At 35.1% G+C, this 21701-nt stretch overlaps 2 protein-coding genes and 1 non-coding gene across 3 annotated transcripts; 1 reads left to right on the forward strand and 2 right to left on the reverse strand.

Moving 5' to 3' along the window:
* The first annotated feature begins 6553 nt into the window (after window positions 1–6553).
* Window positions 6554–8705, forward strand: LOC111907667 (cytochrome b5). Its single transcript, XM_023903469.3, has 3 exons — window positions 6554–6874; window positions 8088–8154; window positions 8311–8705. Exons 1-3 carry the CDS (start codon window positions 6797–6799, stop codon window positions 8559–8561), a joined length of 396 nt encoding a protein of 131 aa, XP_023759237.1. The 5' UTR covers window positions 6554–6796; the 3' UTR covers window positions 8562–8705.
* On the reverse strand, window positions 7805–7876 carry TRNAH-GUG (transfer RNA histidin (anticodon GUG)). The gene has a single exon. It is a non-coding gene; the product is annotated as a tRNA-His (tRNA).
* A 4279-nt stretch (window positions 8706–12984) lies between the features above and the next one.
* On the reverse strand, window positions 12985–15482 carry LOC111907668 (BTB/POZ domain-containing protein At5g48800). Its single transcript, XM_023903470.3, has 4 exons — window positions 15216–15482; window positions 15028–15094; window positions 13699–14865; window positions 12985–13619 (listed from the first exon to the last, which is right to left on the reverse strand). Exons 1-4 carry the CDS (start codon window positions 15302–15304, stop codon window positions 13086–13088), a joined length of 1857 nt encoding a protein of 618 aa, XP_023759238.1. The 5' UTR covers window positions 15305–15482; the 3' UTR covers window positions 12985–13085.
* Between the last annotated feature and the right edge of the window lie 6219 nt (window positions 15483–21701).

Below are 21701 nucleotides of genomic sequence, written 5' to 3' on the forward strand. Positions count from 1 at the left end.
AGATACGGGACCTCGCCCACACTCACCTCCCTACCAGGCACATACAAGTATCACACAGACAACAAGTATACTCTATCATGCAAACCATTCCTTGGGCACCTGCCCGACATTGGACCTTGGTCCTGAATATCATACTAGCAAACAATGCCTAGGGCTAACCCCCGGGTCTTCATACTCATAACTACATGGGCCAGCATTGTGGTCGTAGACCCATTCACACAAAGGGAAACTCACCTGCACTGCTGAACTCTGCTGATAACCCTCAGGCTACTAACCGAAGTTTTCCCCGACTGCTGCTCCCTCAGCTCCCCGAGCTACCAAGACCAAATAACACTTAGATCAATGCAATAGTCCTTCTTAGGGTAAAATGACCATTTTAACCTTACCCCTAATATGGCTCATAACTAAGGCTCAAACATAATATAAACGACCAAACACTAGATAGGCTTCCCAAGCCCACTATTAGCCCATTAATGGCCCAATTTTCCACCTTGGTCCCAATCCCTTTATTGGGCCTTACTTGTAACGCTCTAAAAATTCCAACCAAATTAAACTTTTCAAAAACAACCCAATTTCATAAAGTTATTACAAAAAGGTTTTCAATACATTTATTTTCAGAGTATTTCCCAGAACCACATCATAAACACATAAAACATGAGGAGTAGTACGATCATGCCTTTGCCTTGCCACGGTCTCCTGAAGTACCTGAAACATTTAAACCACAACTGTAAGCTCGAAAGCTTAGTGAGATACCCCCACAATACTAACCACATATACCATACACATAACATGCCATATCGCAACAGAACGCAGAACAGCCATGCACTTCGGGTCTACTGTGTGACTGGCCCGCCGCACCGGGCCTACAGTCCACCTGGTCCACCCTCCGAGTCTAACCATATACCTCGAGTCTATAGTGTGATTGGTCCGCCCGCACCGGGCCTTCAATCCACCTGGTCCACTCTCTGAGTCTACAGTATGACTGGTTTGCCCGCACCGGGCCTTCAGTCGGCCTGGTCCACTCTCCGAGCCTCGGCACGACTGGTCCGCCCTTTTGGGGCCTACAGTCTATCCGGATCGCTCGCTGGGCCTTCAGGACAACCGGTCCACCTTGGGTATGTTGGCCTGCAGCACAAAGCAGGACCCGCCTCAACCCAACCCCAGTCCAACAACCATGTGCACATAAACATACAATTATATATCGAATCACAACTAATCAAACCGATCTTAGCAGATCACATACAAAGCACATCCCTACCAGGATTCCGACCTAACCGGTCACTAGCATAGCATCATCGACCCTAACCAGGTCTCTAACATATATCATCCTAACTACCAGGATGCAAACATAACAAAGCAATAACATAACAACAACTACTCGGATTTCCATCCGATAAAAGGGTCGACCTTGGTGCCTTAGACCCTGTTGATATAGTGAGGATAACTCACCTCGCAACTGCCGAAACTCTGAACTGAAGAAGCAGATTCCCGAACCACCGCCTCACCAAAAATCCAGAACTATCCGAAGTAGCAAAACAATCATTAGCCCAAGCACAATATCCTTCAAAGGGTAAATTGACCAATTTACCCTTAACTCAATCTGGTCCAAGACTAAGGCCCATAATAAAAATATGAAAGGCCCAACACTAGGTAAGCTCTCAAGCCCACTAATGGCCCAAAGACCAAAAGTCCGAAGAAAACCCAATATTGGCCCAATTTACTAAATTGGGCCCACCTCACCAAATGGGCCTAGATCCAAGGTCCATAATAATTAGTGAGTCCAAAATACTCCATCCAACATGTCCAGACACGACCCAAGCTCTAATAGCCCAATAACAACCCAATCTCTTAAGGCCCAAAATGAACACCCAACAGAGGGAGTACGTTGGGCGTACCCTTCTTGGTACGTTGGGCGTACAACGATGCACGCGGATTGGAATCGGGACACAGACCCACTACGCCGGGCGTACTCCTATTTACGCGGGGCGTAACTCCGCTGAACTACAACTTCTCATAAGATCTTAATGGCTTAATCTCTTAAGCCCAAACTTCATATCCATAGACCAAATATGCCTAAGATTCATAAAGTATCAAACTTTATTACTTGGGACGTCCATAAAGCTCTTAATCCAAGGTCTTAATCCATTAAGACCTATCTATATCACATATGAGACAACCAAAGCCCTTGGGACCTCATTTTTCTTACTCAAGACCTCTCCTCAGGTCTAAAAGGACAACTAATCTCAACCAACTCGAATCATGCATCAAGATGAGGTTTTTGGGACAAGAAAGATGTCAAAACTTCACAACACATAGATCTAGACATTATGATTGTCAAGCCAGAGACTTTTTATCTCAAAAGGGCCTCAGAAGATGATGTCTTTCCAAATCTACGAGCTCCAGCCACTCAACTCCTTCTTTGACAACTTCCCCTTTATTCTTCTTGGCTCTCCTTTTCCAAAACAAGCTTTCCAAGGTCAAACACACCTAACAATGGAGGTGGGACGGCTATCTAGGGTTTCCGAGGATAAGAGAGTGTTTATGGAGGCTAGGATGAGACCCATTATGTTCCTTATATAGTGGTTGCCCCTAAGTTTAGGGTTTCTAGATGATAGACGTACGTTGGGCGTACATCCAGTACGATGGGCGTACGTCGAGAGACCTCCGCGTTCATTTCCTCCATTACGTTGGGCGTACATCTAGCTTACGTTGGGCGTACCTAGCCAAACACGTGCATGCATGCATGGGACCCCTTTGCTAAACTTCCCCCCTTAGAGACCATTGTTGCCAATATCTTCAATTTACAACATCTCCTCCATCCTAAGTCCGTTCCCGACGAACTTTATTGATAGTTTAGTTTTTATTACTTCTTTTCATAGTTTATTTTTAGTTAAAACCACCTCATTTTAGTTAATCTTCACGCATATTTTCTCTTTTTCTTATTTTTCTCCTTTACCGGGTGCTTTCTAGTCTTTTGAGCTTATTTGTAGGATTTACCGAAGACTATTTGTTATTGGAGGTTTGGAAGGAGTGCGGGACTATTGGAGGCTTGCAATTTGTTCATGGACTTGAAGTGGTGCAATTGGGCTTGGTGTCAATATAAGCAAGAAGCGCGTCATACTTAAATTTCAGGTGGGACGACGAGAATTCGAGCTATAGAAGATTAAAAGAGCATTGGAGCATCTTGGAAGAGTTTGGAAGACATAATTGGGCTATCAAGAACTTGCACAAACGGGCTGGACCATAGATGAGAAGAGTAATCTAGAAGTGCCAATTAAATGGGCCAAAAATCCCATTCAGCAGAATCCACGCGGTCCGCGTGGATTTACAAGTGGTCCGCGTGGATCGCACTGTGAAGAACCCGAATTTTAGCCTTTTGTCTCTATATAGGGAAAGTTGGTGGAATACTTTTGGGCAACTTTTGGATCCGATTTTGACCACTTTTTACTGAAGTTTTGAGAGGATTTTTCATTATGAAGACTTGAAGAAACAAACACTTTTTCTCTCTAGCAGATTAGAAGATTTGTGGATTTCTTTCATCTTTCATCTTGAACAATGTTTGGTATCTCTAATCTCTCTTGTTTTTGTTTAATTTTGGTCATGCTTGGCTAGATTTTCATTTGGTTGATTTGGATATAATTGCTTGAATGTTTTGGTTATTTTGAAGAATTTCATGAACTTGTGTTGAATATCTATGATTATATTTTTTATGAAAACTTCCTTCATGTTTATATATCTCTAGTCATGAATATTGATATGTGAATGTTATTTTTCTTGGTTAAATTCTTGGCTAAGTATTGGGTCTTCAATTTAACAAGCAACAATTAGTTTAAATGTTTGTTTTCATTTCATTTAGACTAAGAAAATGTTTTCTCCATAGTGGTAATGAAAGCAATAGATTACTGTTTGGATTTGGTGACTCTTAAAACCTAATGCTAATTGATTTTCACAAAATTACATGCTTCATTAGTTTTGTGACTTTGATTTAGGAAATGTGCTATGAGCTTCTCTAGTCATTTTTATACAAAAGAAGAGTTGAGGCAAGTTATGCTTATAAATTGCTATAGCCAAGTTAGATTTTAAACACAAGTATTGCACCTTGGTATTCTCATGATTATTTAACCAAATGTTCAAGTGATGAAAGTCCAAAGTCAACCATCTTTCTTTTAATGATTTTACATCAAACTTTTCTTCTGTTGATTTGTGTTTTTAAATCTTAGTGCAATTCTAGTTTTCTTTTAAACATCTCAAAAGATCAAAATCCCCCATTTTACTTTTACTTTTTTTTATGAGTACTTAAACAAGTGATTTACATTGAGATTTAAATTGAACCAATCTCCATGGATACGATCCCTTTACCACTATACACTATTTTAGTGTGTAATATTTAGGGTTATAAATTTTGTTGGCCTCGACAACCACCATTTATATCCACATAAAGGTGGCGAGAAGACCTACGCTTCTAGCGACACACCCCAACCCGAAAACCCTTTTCAAATAAAATCCAATACCCATAAAAGATATTTTAGAACGGGGCGTTACATTACCCTAAGCTCAACACATATACTTGGCCCATAATCACCGACTCCTGATGGCCCACTAAGGCCCAAAGACCTATAGTCCAAAGCACAACCCACATCGAGGCCCAAATGCTCGAAACCCAACTGGCAGCGCTACGCGGGGAGTACTCTAATGTATGCTTAGCGTACAAGATTGACGATGAGTACGTTGGGCGTACCTGCACGTACGCTCAACGTAGTATCCTGTTAAGCCATCTTTCCATTAAGTGCTTATTCCTCCACTCCAGGAGCTACAAACTCAGATCCAAGTCCTTTTTCACGTCTTAAACCATAAAGTCACTGACTTGGTAACTTTACATGGTCCAAACAAACCCCAAACTCCCAAAATGACATTCCACTTCCATAAAGAGGGCTAGATCTCATGCATGAACACAAATGGACCATCAAAGTGGCCACTTTTTGCCTTGGGGACTCATTTAGAACTGAAAATGGCAACTCAAGGTCTAACAAAACGAGTTGAGTCATAAAGGTCCAATATTGGGATCTAAAAGATCCAAAAACTCCATCCTAGAAGATCTAAACATTCAAGAGACAAGTTCAAGACTTTATACCTCAAGAAGGTCTGGAATGAAGCAATAACCCTAGATCTAAACCTTCTTCCTTGCACCAACACATTGTCTTGACCTTTGCTTATTTGAAGAGTGGATCCAAAACACCAAAATGCTCTTACCAAGCCTTCCAAGCTCCAAGAACACTCAAAGAGGATTAGGGTTTCATGGGGGCTATATGAACATGAGAGGAAGGTTGATAACCATGGTGTTATGTTCTTTAAATAGTGGCTCAACCCTAAAAGTTAGGGTTTTGAGACTCTGAGCGTACGCTGGGCGTACGCCTCTCTGCACCCGCGATCCTTCACCCTTCTACACTGGGTGTACCCTAGCTTACGCAGGGGTGTACTCATGCTAGCCACCTTCCTTGCCACTTTTCCATTAAGGGGCCATTTCTGCCAATAGCTTCAAAGTGCAAAGCTCCTTCGTTCCAAGTCCGTTTCCGACAAACTTTATAATCACAAAAAGGTGGCGAGAAACCCTACGCTTCTAGCAACACACCCCGGCCCGAAACCTTCTTGAATAAAACTCAAAACCCATAAATAACCAAAATGCCCCTAACCTTGACTTCTGGATCCATAAATGAATGCTTTTCCGAACAGGGTGTTACATTTTCGTTGCTCATACTCGTGGTCTTCAAAATCAAAAAAGGTTCTGATGGACCAAAATCGTGATTTTGGTAAGATTAGGGACCAATTTTTTAATTTACTCTTAATTATACTATGTAATATATTTCTAATAAAATTAACTTTTAATGGCATATTAAAACATTATGCCACTAATAATTATGAATATTAGTGACATAAAATATTAACTGGCATTAAATCTATTAGTTTTTATAGTGACACATAAAATATGCCACTAAAAAATATGATATAGTGACACATAGAACATATGTCATTAAAAATATTTGCCACTAAATGACTTATTGTTTGTAGTGAATCGATGGGTCATTGGCTGAAGGCCTCGATATCAATTGAGAGAGAAGCGAGATAATATCTTGATATCATATTGGAAATCTAAATAAATGAGAGAGATATTAGATGGGGGAAGAGAGAATACGGTGACGGAAAACCTTAGCTTTTCAATCTCATACTTTTCTTTCAAACCCATACCACAAAACACTGTTCCTTGATGAGACCTTAAGAATAGTGAACTAACATTTGAAAAATATTAGATAGTATAATAATGGTATGAAAGTGTACACCTTCCGTTAAAAATGGACCACAAGAGCAAACAATAAACCACTGCTACTGTTAGTGCAACAAATTAAAAAAAAAGTGGATCAGAGGTGCATATTTCAGAAAAGATTATGGAGCATTTTTGTAACTGGCTCTTTAAAAGTTAAAAACATGTTACGCAATACGCACGTCCGGACACCAACCATGGTTAAAAATCAGACGTTAAACTTTCAACACTTCTACTCCATTTTTTAAGTTAGCGCACCACTTTTACTTCTCTCACCAACCCCCACCTAGATTTTGTGATACCAGTCCATTCGTTTCATCTCCTCAACAACCCCCCCAAACTAGAAATTAGCCACCTACAATCTTTGACAACCCACCTCCATTTTTGTTCTTTAAATCCATCTCTAAAAGGGTTCTTGAGAGATCGCAATTTGGGGCTCCGTAGATCTACTATAGCTCTGTAATTTTTGGGCGATCGATAATGGGCAAAGTGTACACTTTGAAGGAAGTTGCGGAGCACAACGATCCCAAAGATTGCTGGCTCATCATCGATGGCAAGGTGCGTATATCCAAACATGATTTACGATTCAACTTACGATTGATATGTAGCTCGTGATTACTACGGATCTCAATTGAATAATTGAACTCTATTTGACTCGTCTTAATTTGAAATTTGTTAAGTGAAGTTTATGTACATAATTTTTATTCGTGGTTGGTGGATTCAGCCGAATGCTAACTTGTTCAAATATATAATGGAGAGCTGTGCATTATTGATAACTAATTGACGAGGATTTGATATTTTTTTTATGGTAATTTGAGTTTTTGAGATGTAATTTTTTATAAATCTTGCATCTTGGAGGTTTTCTTGATCCAGATAATGCAGGAGTTGACTTTCTAGTCAAACTAAGTGGATTTGAATCAGAGTTCATTAGGATTAGGGTTAGGGTTCGCTATCAAATCCAAATTCTTTCCAATCATCCTCCAAATAGTTCCCCATAAAACTTTTCATTTATCAAAAAAAAAAAAAAAGTATATTAAACTCTTATGGTTACTGAATTTTTAATTTACATTGTTATCAGATTTTGCATATGCAAATACAATTTGTTAAATTTATCCATCAATAAAAATTCACAAGTACTTAATTATCGAATATAATAGTTTCCCCCATAAAGAGTTACATTATATGATAGATCTCGATCTGACCTTTAAATTGAGCTTATTATTGAATATCTAATAATAATAATTACTACTCCGTATACTAAACTTTTTTATTAAATAACTAAAAGTACATAAACATAGAAGATACACATATAACAAAAGTGAAAGTAAACTACAAAATTGATTAAAAGCAATATATATCACAACATTAAACTACAACAAAGCTAATATAAAGATTTGAAGTTAGTTAATGAAGAAAATGTAATCTTTGGTGAATGTTCTCAGATGTCCTTAAAATTTGTTTGTCTATCCGAAAAAAAAAGTGTAAAAGTGTGGCTGCTGGGATTCGAGCCCAGGTCTCCACGGCCACAACGTGGAATTCTTACCACTAAACTACAGCCACAAGTTTATTACTAAAGCTCGCGAATACCTTTTAAAAACTATCTCGTAACTTTTAACCAACTGCCGTGTCGGTAATTTGCAAAAATAAAATAATAGTAATAATAATAATTTTAGACAACCATACTTAGAAAGTATCTTTTCCTTTATATTTCTTTTTGTAATAACTAATAAGTCCTTAACCTAATCATGGTTTAATATGGTGATACGTGCAGGTGTTTGATGTGACCAAATTCTTGGAAGATCATCCTGGTGGTGATGACGTTCTCTTGTCAGCAACAGGTATCTCACATTTAGCACCATTTTTTGTTTTAAATATTCCTAAAATTATGCTTATATGCATATTTGATACAGTAAAGTACAATTTTTTGTTTGAAGTACGTATGACAAATAATCGTTATTTTATTTTATTTTTGTTTATTGCGAACAACTTTGTAGGTAAGGATGCAACAGATGATTTTGAAGATGTGGGACATAGTACAACTGCTAAATCGATGATGGATGAATTCTATGTTGGTGATATTGACTCAGCAACTATTCCCTCCAAGGTTGAATACAAGCCTCCAAAGCAAGCTCATTATAACCAAGACAAGACATCCGAGTTCATCATCAAGATTCTTCAGTTCTTGGTTCCATTGGTGATCTTGGGTGTTGCTGTTGGGATCCGATTCTATACAAGATCAGTGTAATGAAAGATCTTTCATCATTCGGGTGTTTCCAGATATGTTTCTTTAAGTTTATTGCTTAGAACGTGAGCTATGTGTTTTCTTGTTTCTTAAATCTTGAAACTCTTCCTTTTATCTAAGAGATTAAATGATGTTGGTTATGGTCAATTTAAGATCTGTGACTGCTTTTTAAATGTTCTCGTGATCTAAAATAGATGTTTTTGAGTCTTATCTTAATGTTCTTGTAGTTGTTTGTGAGCTGTTACAATGTTCAAATAGGTTTTGTTTTATTGAGCATAGTTCAGATGAATATTTTCAAAGATCAGGATCTGATATTTTTTTGTTTTGTAAGATTGTGATCGTAAGATTACATCAAAAGCATTTTAAGTCATGAAAAGTACAAACATAAAAAATATATAAATTTCAAAAATGTTTCTAGAGTTTATATTCAATTTATTAGTTAGCCCAAGACAAAATATTATATATTTTTTTTAAAAACATAAATGATAACATTTTTATGATATCATACATCCGAGCTTACAAGAAATGATCCGAGTATGACAAGAATGATTTACATAAGTAGGATCGTAGTAGTATACGATCTTTAACAACATTGGTTATAGTGATGAGTAAGATAGCACCCTTGGGGCTTTCTCTTTGATTGTATTGAAATGCATGATGAATTGGAATTTCCCTCTTGGTTGAGGTGATTAAGAGGAAAGCAGATATGTGGAAGAAGATGATTTTTTAAAAAAATATCGAGATTGAATGATTAAATGATAGAACTAGAACAAATCAACTCTACTTTTTTTTTTTTTTTTTTTTTTTTTTTTTTTTTTTTACCTTTTAAATTTGTTTGCCTTTCTTTACACAGTTTATGCCAACAAGGAGTAATCAAAGGTGTGATGTTTCATTTGGTAGGTGTAATTAGGTAGAATTCCGGTGGCAGATGCTTTGGCAATTAGCGGAATTAACCTTCCTAACACTCTTTTCCTACTGTGCAATATGGAGATAGAATCAACTGACTATCTTCTTATTACCTGTGAGTATTTTAAAGTTGTGTAAGAATTGATTCTCAAATGGTGTGAGATTCAACATAGTAATTTTTTTGGGGGTTAAAGACTTTATCAATTTCGCACCTACATGAGGGAATTGTTCTAGAAAAAGTTGATCCTAAGTATGATGTTTTATTGTTTTATTTGGAACATTTGGATGGTCATAAATGACAAGGTTTTCAAGAAAACTAATGTGCCCCCTACAAAAGTTGCCGACAACATTATCTCTTTATCATACGTATGGTGTAAATATAGAAGCAACTCGGGTTGTGGAACTTGGGTCGATTGGAGTATTTCACCTTTATCCATCTATCCTGTTAATCTCTTCCTTATAGCTTTTACTTTTACTTTTGTTTTGCCTCGCCTAATTTCTTGTTAGCATATGCTTTTAATGATATTTGTCGTTTCCAGAAAAAAGATAAAACATCAAAATGCGTGATGTCATATCATAAAATAGTTATGTTTTGGATAATTTTTTGTAATCATTTTGCATATTATATATATATATATATATATATATATATATATATATATATATATATATATATATATATATATCCGGTAGGAATTTTTTTGGTAGGAAAGTAAGAATTTTTTTTGGCATATTTTTTTAGCGAACAAAACAAATGAATCACTAAAAAAATCAAAAATAAAATGAATCATAAAAGAAATTCTAAAAAAAAACATTTCGATGATTATTTTTTATGATGATTTTGTTTATATTCACCAAAATTGTCATCAAAATGATTTTTTTCTTGATTTACTAAAAAATAAATCATGATGGTGTTATAGTAAAATAACATAGATTCTAATATGGTGTTACCATATATACTAGAAAGATAACTAGGTTTAAACTCGTAGAAACCATGGGTGTTATAGTAAAATAACATAGATTCTAAAAATAGAAATGTAATTTCGCTTAGCTAACATAGATTTTAAAAATAGAAATATAGTTTCGCTTAGCTTATAAAATAAGATTTCATAACTTATACTTAACTTCTGAAGTCCACTAAAAAAGTAATAATTTGTATTTCAATTTAGATATGCAGAAACTGCGGTTGATAAAGAAAAACACAATAAATAAATTGGAGTCGTAATGACTAATCTAATATTTGAAAAAAATTAATAAAACATACTAATGGGGTGTTTAGGAGTGTTTTTTTTAAAATGACTTATTAAACCCCATCATAACTATTCTTTTTCAAAATTCATATTGTTAAGCTCTGAATAGAAAACCGTTTTCCTTTTTTCCCATTGTAAATTGTTATAATATGTTAAAATCAAAACATGTATTTTTTAGTATACAAATAAAAATTAAGTTAGATAAGAAAGTGATTATTAAAGATCCTCAAGTGATTATTAAACACAATTATATATGTGTGTGTTTTGGTTGCACAACAACGAAAAAAAAAGAACTAAACTTCAATAATAGTTTTTGTGATTGTTATTTAATATCATTCACTCAATATTATTATTATTATTATTATTATTATTATTATTATTATTATTGGTTTATGATAAAAAAAGATTTAAGATTATGTGCTTCGTTGTGATAGAATTTGAGATCTCTAATAACTAAAATATATAATATATAACTTAAATACATTTCTTTTTGAAATTGTGTTAAAAATATGTGTCCAATATAGTGCTAGAATTGTGTCTCATTTTGGATTTCAGTCAACAAAAATGGAAATTACAGTCAACATGACATCATTAAAGGCATTACAAATCCAACATTTTGACAGAAAAATGAGTTTTGAAAACTAAAATGTTCGACGGTACGACATATATAAGAAATGATAAAAACTATAAGAAAATTAAATGCAACATCAAGAAATTGATTTGACAATTAGGACATGTTTCACCGGTAACATACATCATTGTCGATTTTTTTTTTTTAAATTTTAGTGTGCTACTTTGCAATTCCAGCATTCGAAGAATAAAATGGATGATCTAAGCTAGGTGTCATCTTGAACTAGTAACAAAGATATAGTTAGTTGGTCCTAGTAAGAATCGATTGGGCCCCATTCTCACCGGTACACACACATAAAGCTTCATCACCATGTGAGTCAAGATTGATGCGATTGCTTAATTCATTAATAAACTTTGGAAGAGTATCAAAGTCCATCTTGACGTGACACTTTTTAAGGAATAGAATACATAAACATACATAATTATAAGAAAAATAGGGAAAACAACAGATTAATCAAAAAACTAAGCTACACATCAGGAGCGTTGTAGTTACACGTTGGAAAAAACATCTAGAAAAACATGAAGGGAAAGGTTATACAATAGCCTATAGATTTGCAAATATATAGACACGACATTGAAAATTTCACAATAAACATCATCCATTATATGTGCTTTACTAAATCTGAGGTTACAAACTTCAAGCTTTTACGATTAATATTGGTTTCATGAGCGCAAGGATACAAATCCTATATTTGAATATTAAATTACAAAAAAAATGATTTTATTGCATATCCAAATAAGACCAATAAAAAACAAAGTATCTAACTGTCATTACCTATGGATACTACAAAGGAGACAACTTATATCTTCCAACAGATGTTCAACAGAGCTCTTATATCTTCCAATTACTTGTTTTAAGAGGGTTCTATGCTGAAATTCAAGAACCATCAAAATGGTTCAATAAGGTGAAAAACCAGACACATGAGTTTACTTTGTTTATGGCGTATGCATGTCGGTAATGATTTAACTTGTAAAGCAACAACTGACCAACAACATTACCCATAGCCATCATCCCTCCACCTGGACTATAGTGGTATAGTACAAACACCGAGGATATTGCAACACCTGATATGCTGGTGGTCAGTTTGAAAAAACTATGTATGAAGGCACATGCAACAACTTCATACTGTTTTTCTTTATACCGGAACAAATCACCAAAATCTGTGCATTGCTATTAAACTTGAACAAAATAAATCTATGAGTATAATGAAACGATACAGAGGTATATATGAAGCGGAATAGAATTTTAAATTTGGAATTAATAACGAATATTTATTTTTTCAAACTATTTTTGCGGATATTAAATTAGTAATCAAATTAAATCATCAATCGGGAGGATCTGAATTTTGATTTTGATTTTATTGAGAGATAAATGATATATTGGGATAATAATGGAAGGAGAATTGAATGGTTATGGAGAGATGAATGAGTTGAAGGGTATAATAATAATTTAACTTGGAGATGAAATAAGTATTTAGGGTATGTCTCCTGTATTAAAATGATTCTTTTATTAGGATTATTATTAGGATTAGGATTAGGATATGTTAATAAGAAAAATACTGAAACAACCATAGACTTTTTACAAGATAACATCTTAATAAGAAAAGTAGCGAAACTTATAATATTGTGAGAGAGAGAAAAATGCAAACATAACACTATAATAAACAAATACACAAGAGTACAATGTTTTTTTTTCTCGTTAAACTCTAAATTTTTAGCAAAAATACTTGTAAAATTTGATTCAATCTGTCCTACTTATGACCTTAGAATCTGTTCTTTCTGAATGCCTAGATGGTGGTGAACTTGATCCCCTCGAAGAAGAACCATGTCCAAACATATTCAATTTACCAATTTTCTTCGAGAAAGAACTCATGAAATTACGTGAATTCGATTTCTGCATACTCCTCTTCATGCACACATGTTCTTTCTCGAAATCATTCAATCTCATTCTTAACCGAGTCAACTCCAATTTCAGTTCCCGGTTTTCCCGCCTCAGAGATGCATAATTATCTTTCGGTGACATGGCAGCGCTCAGACCTCCGCTGTTGATCCGCCACGACTGGTGGTGCATCGGCGGCTTCAGGTTCTCCTCTGGGTAATTACAGCATAACGCATTTCGAAGCCTTAACTGCTCAATGTACAGGACTTGAACGACTGCCGGAAGAGGAAGGCGTTCGTTCTGTGCAGCGTGTGCTCCGGCTTCCGGCGACAATTTATTGAAATCAATCAGTTTACATAGCTTCTTTTTGTCGAATTCCGATAAACCCTGATGAGCCTGCAGGTTTTAGATTTGTAGAAAACGTATAATTAGCATTAGCTTTGACAACAAAATTCAAAATTCAAGATCGACGTACTTTGAGATAAACATCGATGGATCGATATAGACCATCATGAACTGTTCGAGCGTGTGCCGGCAAGCTTTCCGCCACCGCGATAAATTTGGAGAGTTTAAGGTTTGTCTCCGGTGCGATTTCAGCGAGATAACTGTCGATTAGCCTCGAGACTTTGACTAGAGCGGATTGGGAAGGCGAATCGGGCCCATCTGACTCAAACCCATCACCATCACCATCGTCATCTTCCATATCATCGTCGTCGCTATCATCTTGCTGCGAAAAATTTGCCAAAATTCTATGAACAGCGTCAACGTCGAACAATGTATCATCTCCATGGCGTAAAGACGGGATCAAAAGATCATCGAGCGTCGCTAAATCTAACTGTGATCCAATTCGCCTCTCGAGATCAAGCCGACACGCCACCGAGCAATCAAGCATCACCGCCGCTCGTAACAGCCCGAAAAGAAAACTTAACGGCACTGCAAGTTTCTCAACCGGAAGTAAACCGACAATGGCTTCCACCACGATTCCTTCGTGACCCGACCCACCACGAGCCTCGACTTTTTTATTCTGATTGTGTAAACCCGTTAACTCCTTTTCGGCATAACTCATAAGCGATTCACCGATACTCTCGGGCCTCACCCCTCGACATTTCATCGCGTTCATAACTCTCTGATAGAAATCAACTCGAAGAATAGACAAATCTTTGATCCACCAATCGGGTTCCCCCTTGAATCGACTCATGTGAAGTCTGCCGGAGCTACTGTATTCTAGCCTCGAGAAACTCGACGCGATTTGCTCAACGCAAGCTTTAGAAGCTATAGCATCGATGCATCTAGTAACGATTTTAAGATCATCAGCTAAAGGGAGTAAGTTTTCAGATTGTTTCAAAACTTCAACAGACATTTCAAGATTCTTGGTAACAACAGTGTCGAGATATTCGTTGGCACGGGAACCCAGGTTACGTTTCGAGAAATGTTCTGTCATTTCTAGGTAATCGGAGACGCAACATAGCTGAGCGACGTTGGATGATGTTATCTCGAAGTTGATTCCATAGCAGAATTTAGCAGCTTGCTCAAATGTTTCTGTTCCTCCTGGTAAACTCACAAGTTCTATCTTTGATATTGCATTTTCTCTGTGTTCTGCTACTAGTCTTCGGATTCGACCGCATCGGGAAACAAGAGGGAACTGCAAAAATAACTTGTATGAATTCACAGATTACTACAACTCAACTCTACAAGGGATTGAAGGTTGACTTTTTGGTCAAACCAAAGTAGCTTCAAGAATCTTTAGAACAAGTAGTAAAAAGATTTCAATTTTATAGAAAATGAGAATAAATCATGAACTTACCTTATGAAGAGCAAACATAACACCGTTCACTTCTATCATTATATCGCTTGGAACATCACGAAATATCCTGCAAAAGTAAGACGTGCAAAGCTTCTTTTACCATATATACAAATACTCATATTCATGTATCATATATTTATTTGTATGCAAGTGTAATAACAAAAGTAGACATGAGAATTGCGACAAACCATTCGTTGTAGCGTTGGCGCGAACTCTTGGCCGGAGTGAGCTGAGGTGGCGGCTGAGGAGGGTGGTGGTAGTGGTGGTGGTTGTCCATGGAGTAGTAAGAAGAGTGATGGAGTGTTGGAAAATTGAAAATGTTTGTGGACTTCTTCGGTCATTTTTTGGTCAATTATGCAAAATCATGGGTTGGAAATGTCCAAAGCAATGGGCCTCTCTTTCTCTTGTAGGGTCATGAAAACAAGTGATATTAAAATAAAATAAACAATAAATAACTTTAGTTTGAAAAAGAATTCGGTCCAAAAGGTAGTTGAAATGTAAAATATCTTTTGATTACTAGTAGTAATAGTAAAAAATTTAAATCAAAATTACAAATGATGCCTCAAGTAATTACATAAAAATATTAGATATTTATTTATGTGCGTTTCAACTTTCAAGATAAAAGATATCCTTTTGGATTTTGATATTTAATATAAAAATATTTTGTTTAAAATAACCGACATTTTCTTAAAACATAGGCATGAGAATTGAGATTGATGTAGGACGAAATGAGCAGATAATGCTTGATTTAAGGAGGAAAAGAGGCAAAAAGAAAGGAGGGAAATTGAAACTTGTTCTTTTCACATTCCACATAAAAGTCAAATACTCAAATAGCATGTAAAAAACTTATTTAATTTCTATTAGCCAAACTTTATAATCTTTTAGTTTCAAAGATTGATATAAATTCTGTATTAATAAAAAAATATTAGTTATATTATTTTTGGTTCGTTGTAAAATTTTATATCGTAACATATATGATCAATTGCCAAGTTACATACCACCACCTTGATGATCATCTATGATTAAAATCCTCAAAATAGAGAGATCTTATATTTGAATCTCATCTCCTTTCAACTTTGAAATGCCTGTGTTGATTATAAAAAAATACTATATCGTATGATTCGTTTTAGTAAATGTTTTTTTTTTTTTTTTTTAAACAAGTATTTAAATCATGTACACAAGACAACTTATGTGAAATTAGGCTTACAATAAACATTACCTGCTTCTTGTTGAAAATGTTTTGTAGCAATTGTATATGTAGTAGAGAATGAATTAAATATTTTCTAGATTTTTTTACCCGTCACTAATTTTTGTGTGGTTTTCTCAAGTTTGTAGAAGTTTAGAATATTTTTTATTCATAAATAACAATGATACCTTTTTTTATGTATATTATGTATTTTTTCAAAATATAAATTGTTGTATATTGATCAAATTTTAATAGAAAACGTTAATATATAAAACTTGATAAAAAAAACTATAATATAATGATAATAGTTCTTTTTAAATAAAAAAGTAAAAACATGTAATTATTAATCCTTTTATGTGATTTTCATGACGAATTCTTGTAGCAATTTATTATTATAATTTTGCTTTTTATTTTTTGGTTAGCTTTTTTTATTTATTTATTGAATGATAGCTAATTTTAGGATTGAACCTTGTACGATTCGAATTGAAGACCTATTTTAATTTGAAATGTTCGAATTGAAGACCTATTTTAATTTGAAATGTTTAAGATGTTTAAATCTTACAATGATACTGGTTTGTCTTGACGTTGCTAGATATCCTTACCGCATCATGCAGTGGTGAAGTGTCATCGTAATGTTGCATTGAACATGACACCGCCCTAGATGGTAAGGTGCGGCAAGGCCACAACATGAGCTTCCTTTGCAGCATTCATTTTCCATTTAACGTTTTCTTTACTGTTTTCTAATGGCTAAATTTTCAAAACAATTATTATTATTATTATTACTTTTTATCTGTTATAAATAAACACACACTTCACATTTTAAAACACAAAACAAAAACCAAACACTTATATATACTTAGATTTACAAATCCAAAATACCTTCATCCTTATCGACTTCATCAGATACGTTGACATTGCAGGTTGCGATATTTACCGAGAACATTATGCTAACAACACTAGCTTATCTCCAAAAAAATGAGGCCGAAAGTTCGCGTTAAAAAATTGGATGATGATTTGTTCGACAATTCATACAAGTTTGTAGAAGATTCGGGCGAAGATTATGATGACGTTATAACCGTTGATGATTAGGCGTGACGTACTATTTTATTATGTTTTATTTTTTATGCCTTTTTTAGTATGTATTGGCGCGAGGGGAGGGGGTGTTGAGGAAAAAATAATATGATGCTGACGTGACAAGCCAAAAGTACCACTGTAACATCCCAAATTTCGAGACCAAAAATTTCATTTTTAAATTTTGTGAATTATAAAATAACTTGCCAAAACATTGTTAAAATCATATCGTAATGTCATGTCTCAAAACCCATATCATCAGACTGTAATAAATATAAGAGTACAATCCCATAAAACTATGCGGAAACCATGTGTGTGTGTGATGCGCTGCTACACCGCCGGCTCCTTCCCCTTCGACGAAGAGGTACCTGAAACCAAACCAAAACTGTAAGCACAAAGCTTAGTGTGTTCCCCCATTATACCACATATCATATAATATCGTCGGTATCTTTCAAACGGTAACTGCCTTCGGTGTCTTTCAACCGGTAACTATCATCGGTATCTTTCAACCGATACCGCCATCAGTATCTTTCAACTGGTAACTGTCATCGGTATCTTTCAACCGGTAACTGTCGTCGGTATCTTTCAACCAGTAATTGGGGACTATTTCACCCCTACCACTAGCATACTGTAAACATACAATCAGGCATATCGACTACTGACCTACCCCTCGGTCCTAACGACCTATGCCAAGGAAGGACTATTCCCTGTCACTACCACTATACATATATCATATCACGCAGGCATATCTCATAACCAAATCACATAACCAGACCCATATAATTATCACAAAGACAACTATCTACTAACTACCCCTGTTGGTGGGTCAAAATTGTGGCCTTATACCCACCCCTACTGGAAGGTAACTCACCTTAATGTCGTGTAGTGTCTGAACCGTCCTCTGCGCGAAGATCAACCCTCCTCGACTCCTCAATCCCTACACGAAAATTCTCACGTCATCAACCAGAACATGCAACCCTAACCAGGGTCAATACCATAACCATTCAAAGTCAACATCCAGTTGACCTAACTCGCCGAGTTGGCCCGCCAACACGCCGAGTCCATACTCCACTAATCCAATACAATCTCGACACCACGCGTCGAGTCTAGCGAGAACTCGTCGAGTTTTCCTTCATCCAAACCATTGGGACCATCTCCATCCGACTCGCCGAGTTCATATCCCTCATAAGAACGTGTCCAGTCTATGACTCGCCGAGTTGTAGAACAACTCGTCGAGTCCATCTTCAAAGGTTGGGAGATTGCCTTGGACTCTCCGAGTCTGTTCATACACTCGTCGAGTCCCATGATTACCAGGTCCCCTTTACAAGTCTAAACAATTATGGGACTTCCTTCCTGAGCCACTGGTCCAACCACAGAAAGGATTTAGTGGTCATTACACAATGACTCGCCGAGTTCCAAGAACAACTCGTCGAGTTCCTTCTTGAACCTTACTATACAGTCGATTTAAATGGGTCTTAACACGTCAAAATCATACATCTGGCCTCCTAGTGTCCATTTTATACGTAAAGTTCCTAACTTGGTGCACATGCATAGGGTTTTTAGCTCAAAAATCCATAAAAGGTGCTATACAATGTGCATGGAGCTCTCATGGCCATAGAGTTGACACCTTTATGCCATAAGACCCCTCCAATGACTCAGATCTGAAAGTAGAACTCCATGAATCACTTCACAAATCCGGAAATGGCTTAGAAAGCCCTAAATGCACCCAAAATCTAAGCCCTAAAGATGAACAACCAAATGAAAGACCAAAACAGGGGGCATTTAACTTGATTGAGCTGAAGATGGAATAAGATCTCTGGATCTACAAGCCCCAACTCGAATTTCCAAGCTTCTCCCTTCCTTCCAAGCTTCACAACCATCCCAAAGCACCAAAAATGACCTTAGATCACTCAAAGCGGCTAGGGTTTCGATAAGAGGTGTTCTGGGAGCATTAGGGACAATGGAGGCTGCAATAAGGCGTTTAAATAGGGTGCAAACCCTCGAATTTAGGGTTTCCCTCAAACAACACCTACTCGTCGAGTCAGTCTCCCGACTCGTCGAGTAGGTCACTTAAAATGCCCGCGGATCACGACCCTACTCGACGAGTTGGGCCTTCAACTCGTCGAGTCCCAGAAAAAACATACATGCTTAAACTAAATGCGTACCTGGAATCTGGTGTTACAACCACACTTACCAGTCTAACAATACAAATTAATCAATTTATCGCACTTAACTTTCACACAAGTGAGTGATTCATTGGACCTAAATATATGAATCAATGAATATTAACTAAAATAATCATATTTTTAGTTAACTTTAATGAAAATAACTATATTTATTTTCTTTTAAAAAAACGATCAATTACTCTAGAGAGGGAAATTCTAGACCCGATGAAAATGGGTCAAGTCCAACTATATGACGTTGTCTTATATGAATAAGGCTCACATTTCATATCAGAATGTCATTCTGAAAAATCTAAAAAACTTATAACTCTAAATTTTAATTTTTTCTCCGAGTAAAAACATGGATTCTGTGAACCATGTTAGTTTTATATGTTATCTATTTAGATTTTGTCTATATATGTAAAGTATGTGAAGAGCATCTCCACAATGCAAAGAACATGTCTTGAAGGTATAGTGTTATAGGCCTAAATATCATTATTCTTTATAATTTATTTATTAGATTAGCCACTAGGGATGTTGGTAATGTGTTTGTATCCTAAACACTCTTGAAATACACATTGGAACACCAAGAAATGTTCAGAATAATATAGTTTGTTTCAAAATGCGAATAATTTTCTGGAATGATACGATATGTTTCAAAATGCGAAGAATCGTTTGAAATGGAATTTCCTTTAACTTAGAAAAACACCTTGTTGATAGAGCGCATCGAGGTATTAGATTTTTAATAAGTAATACTGACTTTTATACAACCAATTTTGTCAAATCAAAAAACCTGAATAGTAGTTCAAATCAATATGAATATTCATTTGATCAATTTGTGTGGGTGTCGCTTAAAAATGAGTTTTACATACAAGGAGATTACGACACATCTACAAAAACTTTCGGAATTAAACCCAATTAATGTAAGTCTAAACTTATTTTTTTTTTTATATTCTTGTTTTATAATACTAAAAATACATTTTTAATTTTAGAGTTAAATACAATATTTGACAATAGGAAAAAACTAAAACCACACCTACCAAAGACAAAAATGAAAGTAAAAAGAAAATCGGAGATCATGTTAAAGCTTGATTGAAAGCATATAGAACCCCAAAACTATTATTTTAGACTAGCGTAGCATGTGTTTTAGATGTCGATAACTCTACGTGCTAGATATAATTTTATAATGTTTATTATATTTTAGTCATATCAATGCTTAAGAGAAATCAAATACCATCATACTTTTTATTCCCACTCATATTTCACTCACTAGATCAAGACAAGTCAAAATAAAAAGAAATGATTAAGAAAGAAAATTAGTGGATTCCACATGTCATAATTTTATATGAATAGAAAAATAAGTATAAACAAAAGGTAGGATGACATTTAATTTTTCATGCTTTAAAGAATTCTATTTTTTAACCACAATCTTCAACATCCACCAATTGAATATGAAATGTTATGTGTTGAGGTTAGACAACATGGTCTTGTTGATAGTACCTTAGAAATGATTAATGATTTTCAGTATATGCAAAAGCGATTGTCAGTATTAGAAATCTCATTATGGTCTTCAGTAACCGTATAACGTATAATTTAACATTTTATAATATGCAAATGCTCTTGATTACAATGTTTGAAGATATACATTGAGTTTTTCAATACTAGAGGTATCTATTTGAAATTCATATAAACCCTACTTTTACACAATATGCAAGTCCATAGTAATCATAAGAATCAAGTATAACGTAATTTTAAACATTAATATGTAAATTATTATGGTTTTTATAAACGACAATACGTTTATAAAATAATCTTATTACTCCAAATTTGAAGTTCCAAAAACATGATTAGCTTTCAGAAAACTAAAAGAAGAAAAAATTAATTTTATTAATATTTTTTTTATTTTATATTTATGATGGTTAGTTTAATTAATACTCCATGAATCATAGGAATATTTGTGATTTGAAAGTAGAATTTCAAAGGAGTTAGCTTTTGCTGAATTTGCATGATTGTCCACCTCTATCCATTATGAGGTCTAGCTCCTATACATTACAAAAGCTTACAGTGGTAGCAATTTGATGATGTTAGAGTTAGACCATCATTGAAATAGAAAATTACTCATGATTTCATATATAACACTGTTATATTTATAGGTAACATGAATAAAATAGTACTAAAGATGGTTAAAAATTTATTAAGCTAATAATCCAAATTTTGAATAAAACATTTTATGAATCAAAAGTTTTTAGGCAAAC

Source organism: Lactuca sativa, chromosome 8 (genome assembly GCF_002870075.4).
Source record: "Lactuca sativa cultivar Salinas chromosome 8, Lsat_Salinas_v11, whole genome shotgun sequence".
Taxonomy (NCBI): domain Eukaryota; kingdom Viridiplantae; phylum Streptophyta; class Magnoliopsida; order Asterales; family Asteraceae; genus Lactuca; species Lactuca sativa.

What these genes read in the sequence shown, in the direction of transcription:
- LOC111907668 (XM_023903470.3), bottom strand. Translation starts at nt 15,304, where the DNA reads ATGGACAACCACCACCACTACCACCACCCTCCTCAGCCGCCACCTCAG. An exon ending in CGCCAACGCTACAACGAATG is followed by an intron (nt 15,095 to 15,215) that starts GTTTGTCGCAAT and finishes TTACTTTTGCAG; the next exon opens with GATATTTCGTGATGTTCCAA. An exon ending in TTATGTTTGCTCTTCATAAG is followed by an intron (nt 14,866 to 15,027) that starts GTAAGTTCATGA and finishes TTATTTTTGCAG; the next exon opens with TTCCCTCTTGTTTCCCGATG.
- LOC111907667 (XM_023903469.3), top strand. Translation starts at nt 6,797, where the DNA reads ATGGGCAAAGTGTACACTTTGAAGGAAGTTGCGGAGCACAACGATCCC. An exon ending in GGCTCATCATCGATGGCAAG is followed by an intron (nt 6,875 to 8,087) that starts GTGCGTATATCC and finishes TGATACGTGCAG; the next exon opens with GTGTTTGATGTGACCAAATT. An exon ending in CGTTCTCTTGTCAGCAACAG is followed by an intron (nt 8,155 to 8,310) that starts GTATCTCACATT and finishes ACAACTTTGTAG; the next exon opens with GTAAGGATGCAACAGATGAT.